This window comes from Fringilla coelebs, assembly GCF_963513975.1.
Source record: "Fringilla coelebs genome assembly, chromosome: 12".
NCBI classification, from domain to species: Eukaryota; Metazoa; Chordata; class Aves; order Passeriformes; family Fringillidae; genus Fringilla; species Fringilla coelebs.
In genome coordinates, this window is record NC_140038.1 from 8897324 (window position 1) to 8910701 (window position 13378).

Sequence of the window (13378 nt, forward strand, 5' to 3'; positions counted from 1 at the left end):
CTGAGAGGTAGAATCTTCCCCTGTAGAGGTAATTGTTAGCACTTACATACCTCAGTTGCTTTCTCCAGGCTCTGGCGTAGATCCAGCAATTCTTTATCATGTTGCTCTTTAAGTTTGTCCATCTCTGTGTCATGGCTGGATACCTCTTCTTTAAGTGCTCCTTTCAAAGCTGTGAGCTCTCTCTCCCTCTTTCTCAAAATCTCTTCTTGTTGATCTTTTGCTATCAATACTTCTTGCAGATCCTGCTTCATTTGCATCAGCTCCTAAAGCCCAAAATTAAACACAGCTGTGTGTCAAATAGCCCCTGTGGATGTTCTGTTTATGTCTCACAGAAAGCATTTAAGCTCCCCAAGGACAACTTTGTTTCATATGACTGACATATTTTTTACAGCTTTTATAGTAAGCTGAAAATTTGCTCAACCCTAATATTAATAGAAATATAACACATAGCTGATAGGTCGACATATCTGATGCTGCAAAACTATCAAAAGATTTTAATGGTGTATGTTATGCCATCTGCAAATAATGCAGGAGTCACTCCTACGTTGTGCTTTCACTAGCAATGAGATAGATAAGACCAAAGATAAAGCATTTTCCCCCAGCTGCAAGAGAAACAAACTCAGTGATAATTCTTTGTTTTTTCTTCGGCTGGAAAGAATAAATAAATTTGCTTCTTCAAGTGCTGAAGACAAAACAAGTGCTTCCTAACCAAGTCCATGTCTTCCCACCCTTCCTCCTCCCACCAGGGTAACCCTAGAAGTCATTTCCCCACTACAAATCTCTGGGAAGGAACTGGAGAGTCAGTGAATCTGAAGACTAAAGATGCATACAAAAACACAGAATAACAGAAACAATCAAAACTGTACTGCTTCAAGAATTCTCTAATTTAGTATTTCTCCAACTGTGAATAATTGTGTGCTTTCAAAGAGAATGCAGGCTTCCTCTGCACTGAAGGAAGATCAGGACATCTAAACCACTCCTGACACACATCACCTACTCTGTCATTAAAAGCCCACAATGGAAGGGATCCTACCACCATCCCAGGCAGCATCTTCTCCTGTTTAATTATCAGTATTAACTGAAACTTTTCCTAACATTTTCTTTAAATCTCTGGAGCAAAGCCTCTCATTTCTTACTCCTTCTCCACACAACATAGAAAAATTGATCACTATCACCTTTACAGCAACATTCTGTGTGACATGTTTTTGACTCTTCCCTCCATTCAGATTGAAGTCCTTCTTCAAAGATAATGTTTTTTCAGTACTATCATGATCATTTGTGATATTCCCCTACTTACGTTCAACTTTCAATTACAGTGCCTGAGATTTAAGACAGACCTTTAAGAGTAATCAAATCTCACCCATACAAAACAAGGTAGTTATTCTACTCAGCAGATCTTGCATGCAAACATCTTTAATATTTCTGCACTGATACTCTTACACATCCTTATCAACAAATTTAATAAGCTGTGTTCTCTATTTCATCATCAGTATATTAGCACAGCCAGGGCTACAGCCAATTCCTCTTTCATCCCAAGGTGACAAACTCTGTAACTCTTTTGCTCCTCTCCAGACTCATCCCTTCTCTCCCTGGTCCCACCAACAGAAAGTAAATAATTTAGAGACTGCTTTGTTCAGTTCTTTTAATTTTTTTTAGCTGAATCTCATCTGGCTTTGATAATATATACATCATTTTTAAGCTGATCTTCCCTGCTCTGACCCCAACTCCTAATTGCTAAAACTGAGATTGTTATCTGGTAATAGTGGATAACTCACCCGTCTGTAAAGCATTAAGATAACTGTTCTCCTGCTCCATAAAACAATGGTACTCACACTCTGTATTCCTTTTAGGGTTAATGTTGCTATCATAACATGCTTTCTTAGGACCCCTAATAAAGCTACATTGCTTTGGATTAATAGCAGAGGAAAAGCAAAGGCATGTATTTCGGTACCTTAGTCTCCTCTTTTCACGCAATTTTTCTGATCCCCCTTCTGATACTTCCTAACTTACCTCAATCAGAATCTCTTTCTCCCCTTCATCCGTGTGTTTGGCGCTATCCAGTTCATCATGCATCTCAGAGAGCTGGTCTTGAAGATCTCTGATCTCAGTCTGGTGTTTTTCCTGCTCCATCTTCACTTGAAAAAGCCTTATCAGTAAAAATCAGACAGGAGTTTTTTAATTTGTAGAAATACTAGTTTGTTCATTCAAGTACTAAAAAGACCAACATTCCCATGTTGCCCACAAGAGAATGGGATAAAATGAGGCAGAAAAATAAAATGTCAGAGGGGTAAAGATGAGAAATCTTCTAACTAGATATTTAAGTGGGGAGTTGTATTTTATTTCAGACCTGGTACCTTAGTCATTGAATTGTTTCCACATTTCAAAAACTGGACCTATATATTTTGACTGTGAAATATTAAAAGCAATTTAATATTGCACTAAGAGAAAGATTATAAATTCAGCAATCTTTCTCTTCCTTCCAGATATTCTAAAGACAGGACTCTTTTAAATGGTATAAACATTTCCTACAGTAACAAATGTCACTCGTCTGATTCCATCAACCTATTCTGGAGACACAGTTACTTTTAATCTAAAAGGTTTATGAAAAGGCAAAATTTCAATGATAACTTTGCTAGAATTAACTCACTCCTCCAGGTTTTGCCTGAGTTCCTTCTCATTTTCTTCCAGCTGCTTTTTTAAGGCTTCCTTTTCACATATACTTTGATCAAGCTGCAACTGAAGATCTTTCAGACTTGCTCGTGTAGCATCTCTCTCTTCTTTGGAATTTTGCTGATTCTGAATTTTGTACACCAAAAGTTAGGCAAAATAATAGACAGCAGCTACCTGATTAATACAGTTTGTCTCTCAGTCCATGTCTGTCTCACTGCAATCAACAGATTAACATTTACCTCAGCAGATACCTAAGAAGTGCATTGTGTATGTGTTTTAACACTTTTATTCACTGCTCCAAACTCCTTCTCAAATACTAAGAACAGATTTGTTACAAAGGGTAACAATGCTATAACCAACCACCCCTTAAATAAAATAAAAGGCTTCTGAAAAAGCACAGGTATATCTGGATTAAGAAGAATATGAAGCAAAAGGGAATCAGCTGGAGGATCAGTTGTCACTTATTTTAAAAAGTGTATTTAAAATATTCAGAAACTTTATAACAATAAAGTGCTGTACCCTAATTTCCAGTTCCAGTTTTTTCTCTAACTCTTCCACTTTCCTTTCAAGTTCTGCTTTTTGTTCCACCAATACTTTTACTTCAGCCGAAGAATCCGAAACCTACAATTAAATAGAGACATTTATTCTCACAAAGCCAAGATGTTCTTTGAGAACAGTTTTTTTTTTTTAATCTAAACCAAAGCTACAAGCAAGACTAACAAAGTGTGGCATCAACTGCCTGAGCTCACCAGGGATTTTTCACATGGGTCAGGCCAAGCTAAGATTTTCAAAGGAACCATGATTTGGTTTTCATAAAGCTTCTTGGAAATTGCTCAAGGCATGTTGACAATAAAACAGAAAATACACAAATGTAAAGAAAAAATCAAATTAGGCAACATGTGACTCAAATCGTATGTACTTTGGGCCAATTTTACTGAGATATCACTAATTATGCAAAATGGGCATCAAAGGAAAGTATGCTCATATGTTAAAACAGGTTTTCAAATACATTTTTAGGTAATTTCCTAGGATGTATTTTGCAAATAAATAATGCTGTCATCAATAACAAAAGCATGATTCCCTCATGCTATGTCTGTCTTACTGCAATCAAAAGATTATAATTTATCTCTGCAAATAAATTTTATCTTTACCCAAGAAATTTTATGTGAATGCGCCTAACATTTTTCTTCATTGCTCCAAACTCCTTCTCAAATACTATGAGATTTCTTAAAAAGGTTAACTGTGCTGTGAGCAACTACACCTAAAGTCTTCTGAAAAAGCACATGTGTATCTAGATTAAGAAGAATATGAAAAAATAATTTCATTTTTACTAATTATACTCCAGGATAAAATAATAGACAATATGCATTTCATCCTTCTCACGCCATCAAAATTAAGCTCTGTTCCTGAGGGACCACATGAATAGCCTATTAAAAGTCACTAAGGGGGGTCAGATTCTTAAGGCCCTGTCTGAATGCTGCACCACTTTGAAACAAGCCAAAGCAAATTAAAAATTCTTTACCTGTGTCTTTCCAGCAGCTCTTGACTTTAAAGTCTGAATTTTCTCAAAAACCAAGTTCACTTTCCTCTTAGTTGCATCATCATTATCAGGACTTCTAAAGCACACAGTACAAATAAGCAATAATATGATCAAAGTTACTATTTTGTTAACATCAAACCAAATTCAGACTGTCCAATCTAATAAAAATTTCCACAAAAACCCCCAAAATACTACAAACAAATCAGAAATTATTTTGACTGTGATATGCTAAAATCTTCAAAGAGAGGAGTTAAAAATTTGTATTTCAAATGTTTTCTAAAAAGCCAACCAAACAAAAAAGAGCACTGAATTCTTGAAGTGCAAATCCCTTCTGTAAGACCGTGACTGTAGAAAGACAGATATTCAGCATGTCCATTACTCAGACATATTGAAATAAGAAGTAGTTAGTTCTAGGTTTTAGAAGTCCTGAGTACTGCACCATAAAATAACATCTGAACAGGTCCCAGAACCTGCTATATGAGGAATTAAAAGAAATTTAAATGCATTGTGTATTTTTAATTAATTTAAAGTTCCTTTACATTTCAGTAAGTTATCAGTAGAAAACACGAAGAGTTACAGGTGCATAAAGTATTAAAAGCACAGAGGGTTTCTGTCAAAACTTAGGAAATAGCACTTCACTGTTGTTGTGGTTTAAAAAAACTGAAGGCTTAAAGTTCCATGAGGCACTATTTGAATTCTCCAATAACCTCTATATTATACAAAGTTAAATTCCAGATGTATTTAAAAGATAAACCATATTCTGATTCACAAGTTTCATGCATTTAATCATATCCTGTACAACACCTTATGTAAGTCCAGATAATGCCTTAGAGGACACAGCTGAGATACAGAATTGTGAAAGAGATGTTTTATTTAATTATAGCTTTCACTTTACTGTTTCACATTTCAAATGTAATAGAAGACAAATAGTGAGAAAATGCAGTCTCTTATCCAAAAGTTACGTATGTTTACTGACCCTTCCTTAAGGTAATTGTAGAGAATCTGCTTAGCAGTCTCTTCATTTGTTTGCTGTGCAAGATCTTGCTGGCCCTTTAGGAGATCAGGAGTTGCCTAAAAGATAAAGATAAAATGTCAAAAGATAAAAATTCGGTGAGAGTTGTAAATACAAACAGTATAATTGGAATTCCCCATTCTATCCTATTAATGAAAACTTTTACGTGCTATGGACCTGAAGTTCTAAAAGATTCACTAGAGTTTTACCTTACTGCAATAAGAAACCCTACTCCACCAAAACCAAAAGAAAAAAAGAAAACAACTTGATTTTGCATACATCTTTTCACATTCTACTTTTGTGCATGTATGCTTAAGAATCTTGATATCTGTTTGGCCTCACTATCTTCCTTTACCCATACAAAAATCAGTTGTTTTATAAATCAAGTTTTCTATACTTACAACAACAACAAAAAATTATATTTACATTTCTCCAGAACAATCCCATTTGGAAGTTTTGTATGATGGGAGTTTGTTCTAAGAAGACCAGAAAAATACACAATTAACAATAGGGCAGCTTTCATATGCAAAGTGCAAAGGATAGCTTAAAGAATTAACTCAAAATTACCTGTATATTAGGGATGGATGAACATGTTTTTACAGAAATCTTCTTGGCTCCTGATTCAGGTGTAATTGTAATTCGGTTTGGCAACAACAAAGTAGAAGTTACTGTTTTAACTTCCTCTCTCTTACTCTGTCCTGGGAGCGTAGCTGATCTACCCATCAAGCTCTCCGCATCCGTTCCATTCTGTTTATGGTGTTGCAAAGAGCTGAAACTGCTGCTCTGGTTGTCTTTATTGGGCATTTGCAGTTTTCCAATACTTCGAGCAGAAATCTTCGTCTCTTTGGAAGGTGACTTTTGATCTCTGGATAACTGCTTGTGAAGGCAAACTTTAGATGGTCTAAGCAAGTGCTCAGTTGACTTACCCAAGCTTTTACTGAATTCACCTAAATAATCTGAATTTCTATCAAGTCCTAATGACAAGGCACTATCAACACTTCTTGATCTTTTACGGTCATCTGGATGAATTCTGTTCCTTTTTCCCGACCTGCCTCTTCTGTGAGCATCAACTTTCTTATCAAACTTTTCAATTAGCTGATCTACTCCTGGTAGTGAACCAGTGTCAATGTCACGACCAGTTCCCGGCAAGAATGGGATGTATCTCCTGTTTTCATGGCGGTTAACGTTGTCTGCGTAAATGGCGTACTCTTGGTCATCCAGCAAAAATCTGTACAAGGAATTGGCAGAAGTGGGAGTAGCTGATGAGGACGAGGATCTTCGGGAGTCATTCAATACTGGCCCAGTGGAATCTTGCCTGCGGAAGGGAAGAACATCTGGTCTAGGTTTCTTTGTCTCGGGATAAGCAGTGGGACTAACACAGGGGGATCCTCCCGCAGGTGAAAATGTCTCTGAAACACACACATCACTGGGGCTGATCGTGCTACTGGGACAATCCTGCAGCTGCTTATTTGGATCTTCTACTGACTTGTTCTGATGTATCTTTTTTGAATTTGCTTTGGTTGACTCAGCAAGGTATGTATTTGTTTTCTGTAGGGACACTACTTTAGATGAGGAAATCCAAGGCTTTGCTTCAGTTTTTTCATCTGCAAAAGACTGAGATTTACTGCGTACAGAAGATTGGTAATTATCCAAGCTCAAGTTATTTTTTTCCGGATCATAGGGCTGCAAAAGTTCAGGATGTCTTTGAAAATTCAACAAATTTGAGGATTTCATAGTTTCCTCTTTAAAATCTGGCATTCCACTTTCCTTTTCATTGACACTGGTTATATGCAGTTTTTTAGGCATAGAGGGTTGCACGTGCTGTGTTCCAGCAAATTTTATATGTTCACTGATTTTGTCCTCCAACTTAAAAGCAGTATTGGAGTCCATGGCTGGCTTGTGTACAGACTGAGGAATGACCTGCTGTTCTTTTCCAGGAGGAGGAGGATGTTCTGGCAAACATCCTTCTGTATTGTTCAGTACTATGTAAGGATGTCCATCAATTCCTTGGACTCTAATGCTGACACCGTAAGACCCCGTCCTAGAATTCAGCGCATTTTTAGTTTTTTGAGTCTCTTCACTTGCAAGTTCAAGAGTGACTTCATAGTCCTGCTGCACGTGCTTAAAACCAGCAAAATATGGCTCCATGTCTATCAGAGGATTATATCTGAACAAGAGAAAAATTACAAAATTCTCATTGTTTTAAGTAAGTTAGATTATTTCATTAATTACTTTATTCCACCATTCATTGTGGCGATGAAGACTAATGGCAATACCGCAGGGAAATCAATATCCAAGCTCTATCAAGCCCAAAGCGAATACACTGTGATACAAAGACAAATGTCAGACTGACACATTCTGATCAATGCAATGTCATTTTATGAATGCTACCTTCAGTTTGTGCTCATTGCTTTGGAATCAAATTACTTTGAATATAAGCAACTCTGGTACAATTTCTGGAGTCAAAGCATGACTTCTGGGTATTTCCATTATATTTACTGAAGACTGTATCCTTCACAAACCAGTGATCATTTTAAAGCCAGCATTTAGTACCAGCCATATTAACATTTAAACATAAGCCCAGGAGGGCAAAACACAACAAGGCAGTTTAAGGTTTTATGAGTTTCAGGTAACTAAAGCACTGCAAGGAAGGTCAACATCCTCATTCCTTTGAGTTGTGGTTTTTACGTACTTGGGTTTCAACATTTATTTCTAATGACATCTGAAAATAAACTTTTTCCTTTATTATCTCATTGTCATCCCTAAGAATAACCTTTCCTACAGATTAATTTAACAATCTCCCAAATGCAAGCTTGTTCAAAAAAAACCCAGTTGCTATTTTAAAACAAGATACTTGCTGATCAACAAAAAATGGAAAAACACTGCTAGTATTTCCAAGGCTGACAGTGCCTTTTTCAGATCCAACAGGAATGCAAACTCCAGCCGATATGTGCCAAAACTGTTTCAATCTAAAAAACAATACAGTCAACCCTACCTGTGTTTGTAATGTTAAATGCCATTCTTTCTCTAAAAGCTGGGTTTGCAGGCAGATTTACTTTAGTCTGTTGCAGATTATGAGCCAACTTTCTAAAGGCAGAGGCAGTGCAGTGACAGTACAAGTGTGTCTATAAAATAATAGAACACAGGACTGTGAATTTGATACAAAACCTGGAGGGAATAAACTTTTGAACTGAGCTGGGGAGTTGAGTCATCACTGCGGCTTGACAAACCCAAGATCACTGAGCGATGGTTATCAGCAAGAGGAAACCAAAACAACAGGATGTCTCATGGAAAAACAACCCTCTGGAGCCAGTTTCACTCTCCTGTCTATCTCAGCACAAACCACCTCCCTCAGATACTCTACTCAAGAGCAGAGTTCTCATTTTTTCCTGATAGCAAATGAAAAAGTTTGGCTCAATGTTCATAGTACACTAATTTCTACCCAACTCTTCCTCCTAGCAGGAAAGCTCCCCTCAAAAACCTCTTCCTCTCTAAAAACCAACTCCAGCCCCCCCTCAGCAGCAAGGTTATAAATTGAAGTCTCACTTGGCACATTCACATGTGAGCCTTTGAGAGAAACCCCTCACACAGTTGGTAGCACTCATCTGTAGTGGAGGAGTATGTGAACATGTGAACATCTTTACTAAAAGCTCTCCACTCAACAATCCCAGCCAGATTAGAAATGCCATTAAGACAAACTAAAGAGTATATGGAACTTTACACTACACTTTCAAGCTGTATTAGCAGACCTACAAAAAGAGTAAAGTTTATCTGAATTTTTTAACAATGGCAACAACTAAAAAAATACTTTAAAAAGTCAATAAAAATAAACCTAAAAGGAAAAAAATAAAAAGGATTTATATCAATTAGCATAAGGAACAAATGAGCAATGAATTACAATACAATTACAATATGTCTGTTTGGGGGTGACTGCAAAAGCAGTACTTTCAAACTTTTTGTGAAGTTGCTAAAAATATTTAAAAACCAGGAAAAAAACCCAAACAACTCTCATCCCCTCAAAAATAACCACAGAACATCAATTCCCCTACTACATGGGGGAAACAACACTTAGGTTAATAATCTACCTTAAATTAATGTGTTTCATTTGTCTCTAAAACCATAAAGAAGTATGTGTATTTGTCTTCTTCATATGCATTGTACTAACAAAACTCTCTATTTTACTGTACAAAAGGATAAAACCTTGTAGAAATAAAAGAGCTATACTATCAATTTTTTAAATAACACATTTTATCTTTCTGGAACAGTGAAAAAAAGATTACATTTATAAATTTATAAACAAGAAAACAAGACAGATGGCCCTACTATTCAAATATTTGAAGGTTTTACATAGAATTTCTATTTTATAGGATGTCAAGCTGCATTGGGTAATACTCACATGAACTACATAATATCAAATAGTTGCTTTACAAAACACAATAAAGTGGTTTTGCAATTTTGTAAGCATTTTTAAATGAAAGAAAAAGCATTACTGGCTTTCATCACACACAGCCTTTCTGAGGAAACCCTGAAACTATGTTAATTGATTAATTACAGTTACAGTCATTCTCCTGCACACACATTGTACAGTCACATCTCAGGCACTGGCAGGGTTACAGCAACAGAGGAGGGAGGATAAGAGGACGGAAGCTGTTCCTCTCCCATCTGTCTGCCCCACTCCTCTGACAGATGTCACCATGTCAAAAATGAGAACACCTGAAAACTCTGCTGGCTCAGTACACACCTCAGCCCTGGAAAACTGCAGATTGGCATACTCGGGTAAATGAAATCAGCTTGTGCTCCATGCTGTGACCGATTGAAATCCTGCCATCTGATCCAGTGCAGGAGCTGACAGCTGGGGGCCCTGACAGCTCCAACTGCCCGGTTTTAATCTTCTCTAAGGCTGCTGAAGCCCTCAAATGTTATGACAAAACAGTCCGTTTACTTTTCAGCTTATGAAAAGAGGTTAGATAGTTAAATGGCAGCTGGAAAGGCAATTTCCCTGTTTGTGTGGCTCTTTGTTATGTACTTGTAGCCACTTAAAAAACTAAAGAAGCTCTTTTTTTTTTTAAATAGAGAGTGATATAAATCCTAATTCCAGGTTTTCTACCAAAGTAATTATTTAAATTTCAAACAATGCTGTCTTGCTAGTAATTTTATTTGTTATCTTAGAGTTTAAAAATACAATTTTCACAAAACAGAAGCAATTACTCCAATAAAGTTTTAAATAGGTGAACAACTGTAATTCTATCATGAATCCAGTTCCTACCTCCTGTCTTGACGCGTCATTACAACACCACATACAAATTAACCAGGACGTAAGAAAAGACTAGTTCAATAAATTATTTTCTTTTGAAAATAGCATTTACTTGCTAAAACAGATAATATAGTCAAGGACACACAATCATCAGCATCTTGCTATCAGGTCAGCAAGTAAGGTACCACAGAATGATGGGATCACCTATTTTATCAGCAACATGGCCTTGGACTGCTTGAGGTGAGCAGAAAATTTCAAACCAAATTTGTGTTTTAACTTCATTGTCAGGGATAGCAACTTTTAAAAACTTCTGCGAAAAAATAAAACTGGCACTCAAAGCTGCTCAAGCCTTTCAGTTTTGAGATTTCTTCCTAAAGTAAGACTTCTATGAAGGTGCTTAAACACTCATTTTAAAAACTGACTTCAGTGGCTATGGAAGTCCCCCATTTTATTATAACTCAGAAATAGTTCCATTTTACTGAACAACTTCTTTTTGCCAAAAACAGAAACTATGACATTTTTTGTTTATAAAGAGAACTTGTCAGCAGAGGTTTTCATACCTGAAAACCCAATACCCTGCATGTTCTTCTCTAGCACTTTGTTGTTCAGAGGTGATGTGATACTCTACAAAGAACCACAGGATATGAACACTGAAGGTTTAACAGGTCAAAAACTTTTTTTTAATTCCTTAAAAACATTTTCTTTCACAGCTACTTCATAGCTAGCTAACAGGAGCTATGTGAGACCTGCTCACAATAAAGAAAACCTGTCATGTGGAACCCTGGCTGCTCTCCCTGAAAACACGGGTAGAAAAGAGTGCCTTTGAGAAACATCCTCCTGTGCCAGACATGTCTCTCCCCTTCTTAACATTACAGCATCACAAAGGCATGGAATTGTCTCCACCACTCATTTCAGTTCTTTAGCCAAATCTACAAGGCAGATTTATTCAGAAAAATTGCTTTCTAAATCCTGTTAAATGCCAAATTCTGCATGGGAAGCTTGCTCTCCTGTATCTTGCCCACACACCCTCATTACAAAGCACATCCCACTTTGTGGTCCAGCCTGTGAGCCAAGCACCTGCTCTGGACAGACAGACAGACAGTCCAGGCAGGTGACCAGCATGGGGGGGACACACTGTCCCACCAATGGATATGTTCCCTGGCCTCCTGAAGGAGCCACACACCCTTCAAAGGTATTGCCTCACAGTACACATATGCTCCTTTTGCATACATCTAGAGAGGGAATATGGAGGAATAAAAGAGATCTGACTTTTTAATGGTACTAGGACTCCTCCCTGCCTCCCTTAATGTCAAAAAACCAGGAAATCCCCCACATCCAGTATCACAATCCTGAGTCTCCTAAGACTGGATTACCTGAAGATTTTTCATTAAAGGCAGATGTGGGCATATCCTGTTATCTCCTCTTTGGAGAACTTTGAGAATTCTGAAAATTTTAAACTATTTCAGGCTAAATTACAAATTATATTTGGTTCCATGTAAATTATTTCCAAATTTTTATTAACATAAGGAAAAAAAAAATCTCAGGGCCCACATTGTTTAATCAGTGTCTTTTTTGAAAAAGTGGGATGTAACAGTTTATGAATGTTTACTTCAGATATTTCACATGCACAGCAAAATGTCAGGAAGGAACTGTAAAATTTGTTCTCCAGCCTTACATAACACTGAGCTTGCTCTCCAAGCTAATAATGGATTCTCTGTGCAGCTGACTATTCAGAAAGTATCAGCAACATCACACAAAGTGGGTGTTAGGTCAATAATGAATGACAGTGTTATGGAAAAAGGACAGGAAATAACTTTATGAGAGAAGAGGAAGGAAAACTTACATACTGTGAGAGTAAAGAAAAGGAAGCAGACAGGATAATTCATGGAAAGACCAAAACTGTAACATTTTCACACTTGATGGAAAACATTCTCACAAACATGCCTTGCAAGCATGAGGGGAAACTTCATCATTGTCAAACCCACCTACAATTTGCTTCTGCCAAAGAAAAATGGGCCTGGGCTGCTGTCCCTTTTAGTCTGTGTGGAAAATAGCTCTGGAGTAGGATAAATTTATTTGATCTACTGCTTACAGAGAGCAGAAGGGAGAAAAGTGCAATTTTAAGATTCTAGATATGGGGCTGTAAAAAAACCCAGTAAAACTCATTTAACAGCAAACTGACAATATCCAGCAAGAGAAAGACATCTGAAAAAAGTCTGCATTTTTCCAACAGATTCCTTATTCCCATTTAAGATTTTTTCCTATTTGAGGTTTTTCTGTCTATATACAATTATATTTATAGCACATGTGGCATTTACTCCTCCCAGTTATTAGAAAGAAAATTATTATAGTTACAGTATACAATGAAACTGTCACCCTTTGTTTTTCCCCAGCACTGTCTGTAAACTGCCACTCCCTATCTAGTGGTCAAAATGCAAAACTTTCGAAAGGTTTATAAAAAAGGATTTTCTACAATATATTGTGTCATTCTATATCTGCAGGCATCAGTGAGGAAAAAAAACTACTCAGATTTGTTTTATTATTGCTGTTGGCGTTTCTGATATCAGCATCAAAGATCTACCTAAAATGTCTATAAATGAAATAAAAACCAAACCACTGAGTTTTCAAATATTCATTCCCTTTAAACCAGCCCAAAAGCTTCATGTCCCATTTCCCTTCTTGTTGGAAGGAAAGATACGGTGACAAATTCTGTACTTGAAAACAATCAGGAGTTCCTGTGAACCTAAGCCACACAGCATGTATTTTTCAGAACTCCATTATACCAGTGTTAAGACTGCAAGGACTTTGCTTGGCATCACCAGACGCAAGACCAAATCAAGGCATCTCTTCAGCACCCAACACAGGGCTGACCTATTCTGACTGTAGGCAGAATAAGCCTTAC

The 13378-nt window shown here is 36.9% G+C and overlaps 1 protein-coding gene across 5 annotated transcripts in view; it reads right to left on the bottom strand.

Annotated features, from left to right (window-relative positions):
- Nucleotides 1-13378, bottom strand: part of CGNL1 (cingulin like 1) — a 52651-nt gene that overhangs the window by 31482 nt on the left and 7791 nt on the right. For 4 of the 5 annotated variants that reach the window (XM_084213983.1, XM_084213982.1, XM_084213980.1 and 1 more), the window contains 7 exons: nt 5790-7389; nt 5187-5281; nt 4193-4286; nt 3190-3291; nt 2648-2796; nt 2011-2146; nt 51-263 (listed from right to left, as the gene is read on the bottom strand). In XM_084213983.1, the coding sequence (XP_084070109.1) occupies nt 51-263; nt 2011-2146; nt 2648-2796; nt 3190-3291; nt 4193-4286; nt 5187-5281; nt 5790-7370 (2370 nt within the window). In that variant the 5' untranslated portion in view covers nt 7371-7389. Of the gene's footprint in view, nt 1-50; nt 264-2010; nt 2147-2647; nt 2797-3189; nt 3292-4192; nt 4287-5186; nt 5282-5789; nt 7390-8217; nt 8349-13378 lie in introns of those variants that run through there. The other variant, XM_084213981.1, reaches the window with a different exon arrangement.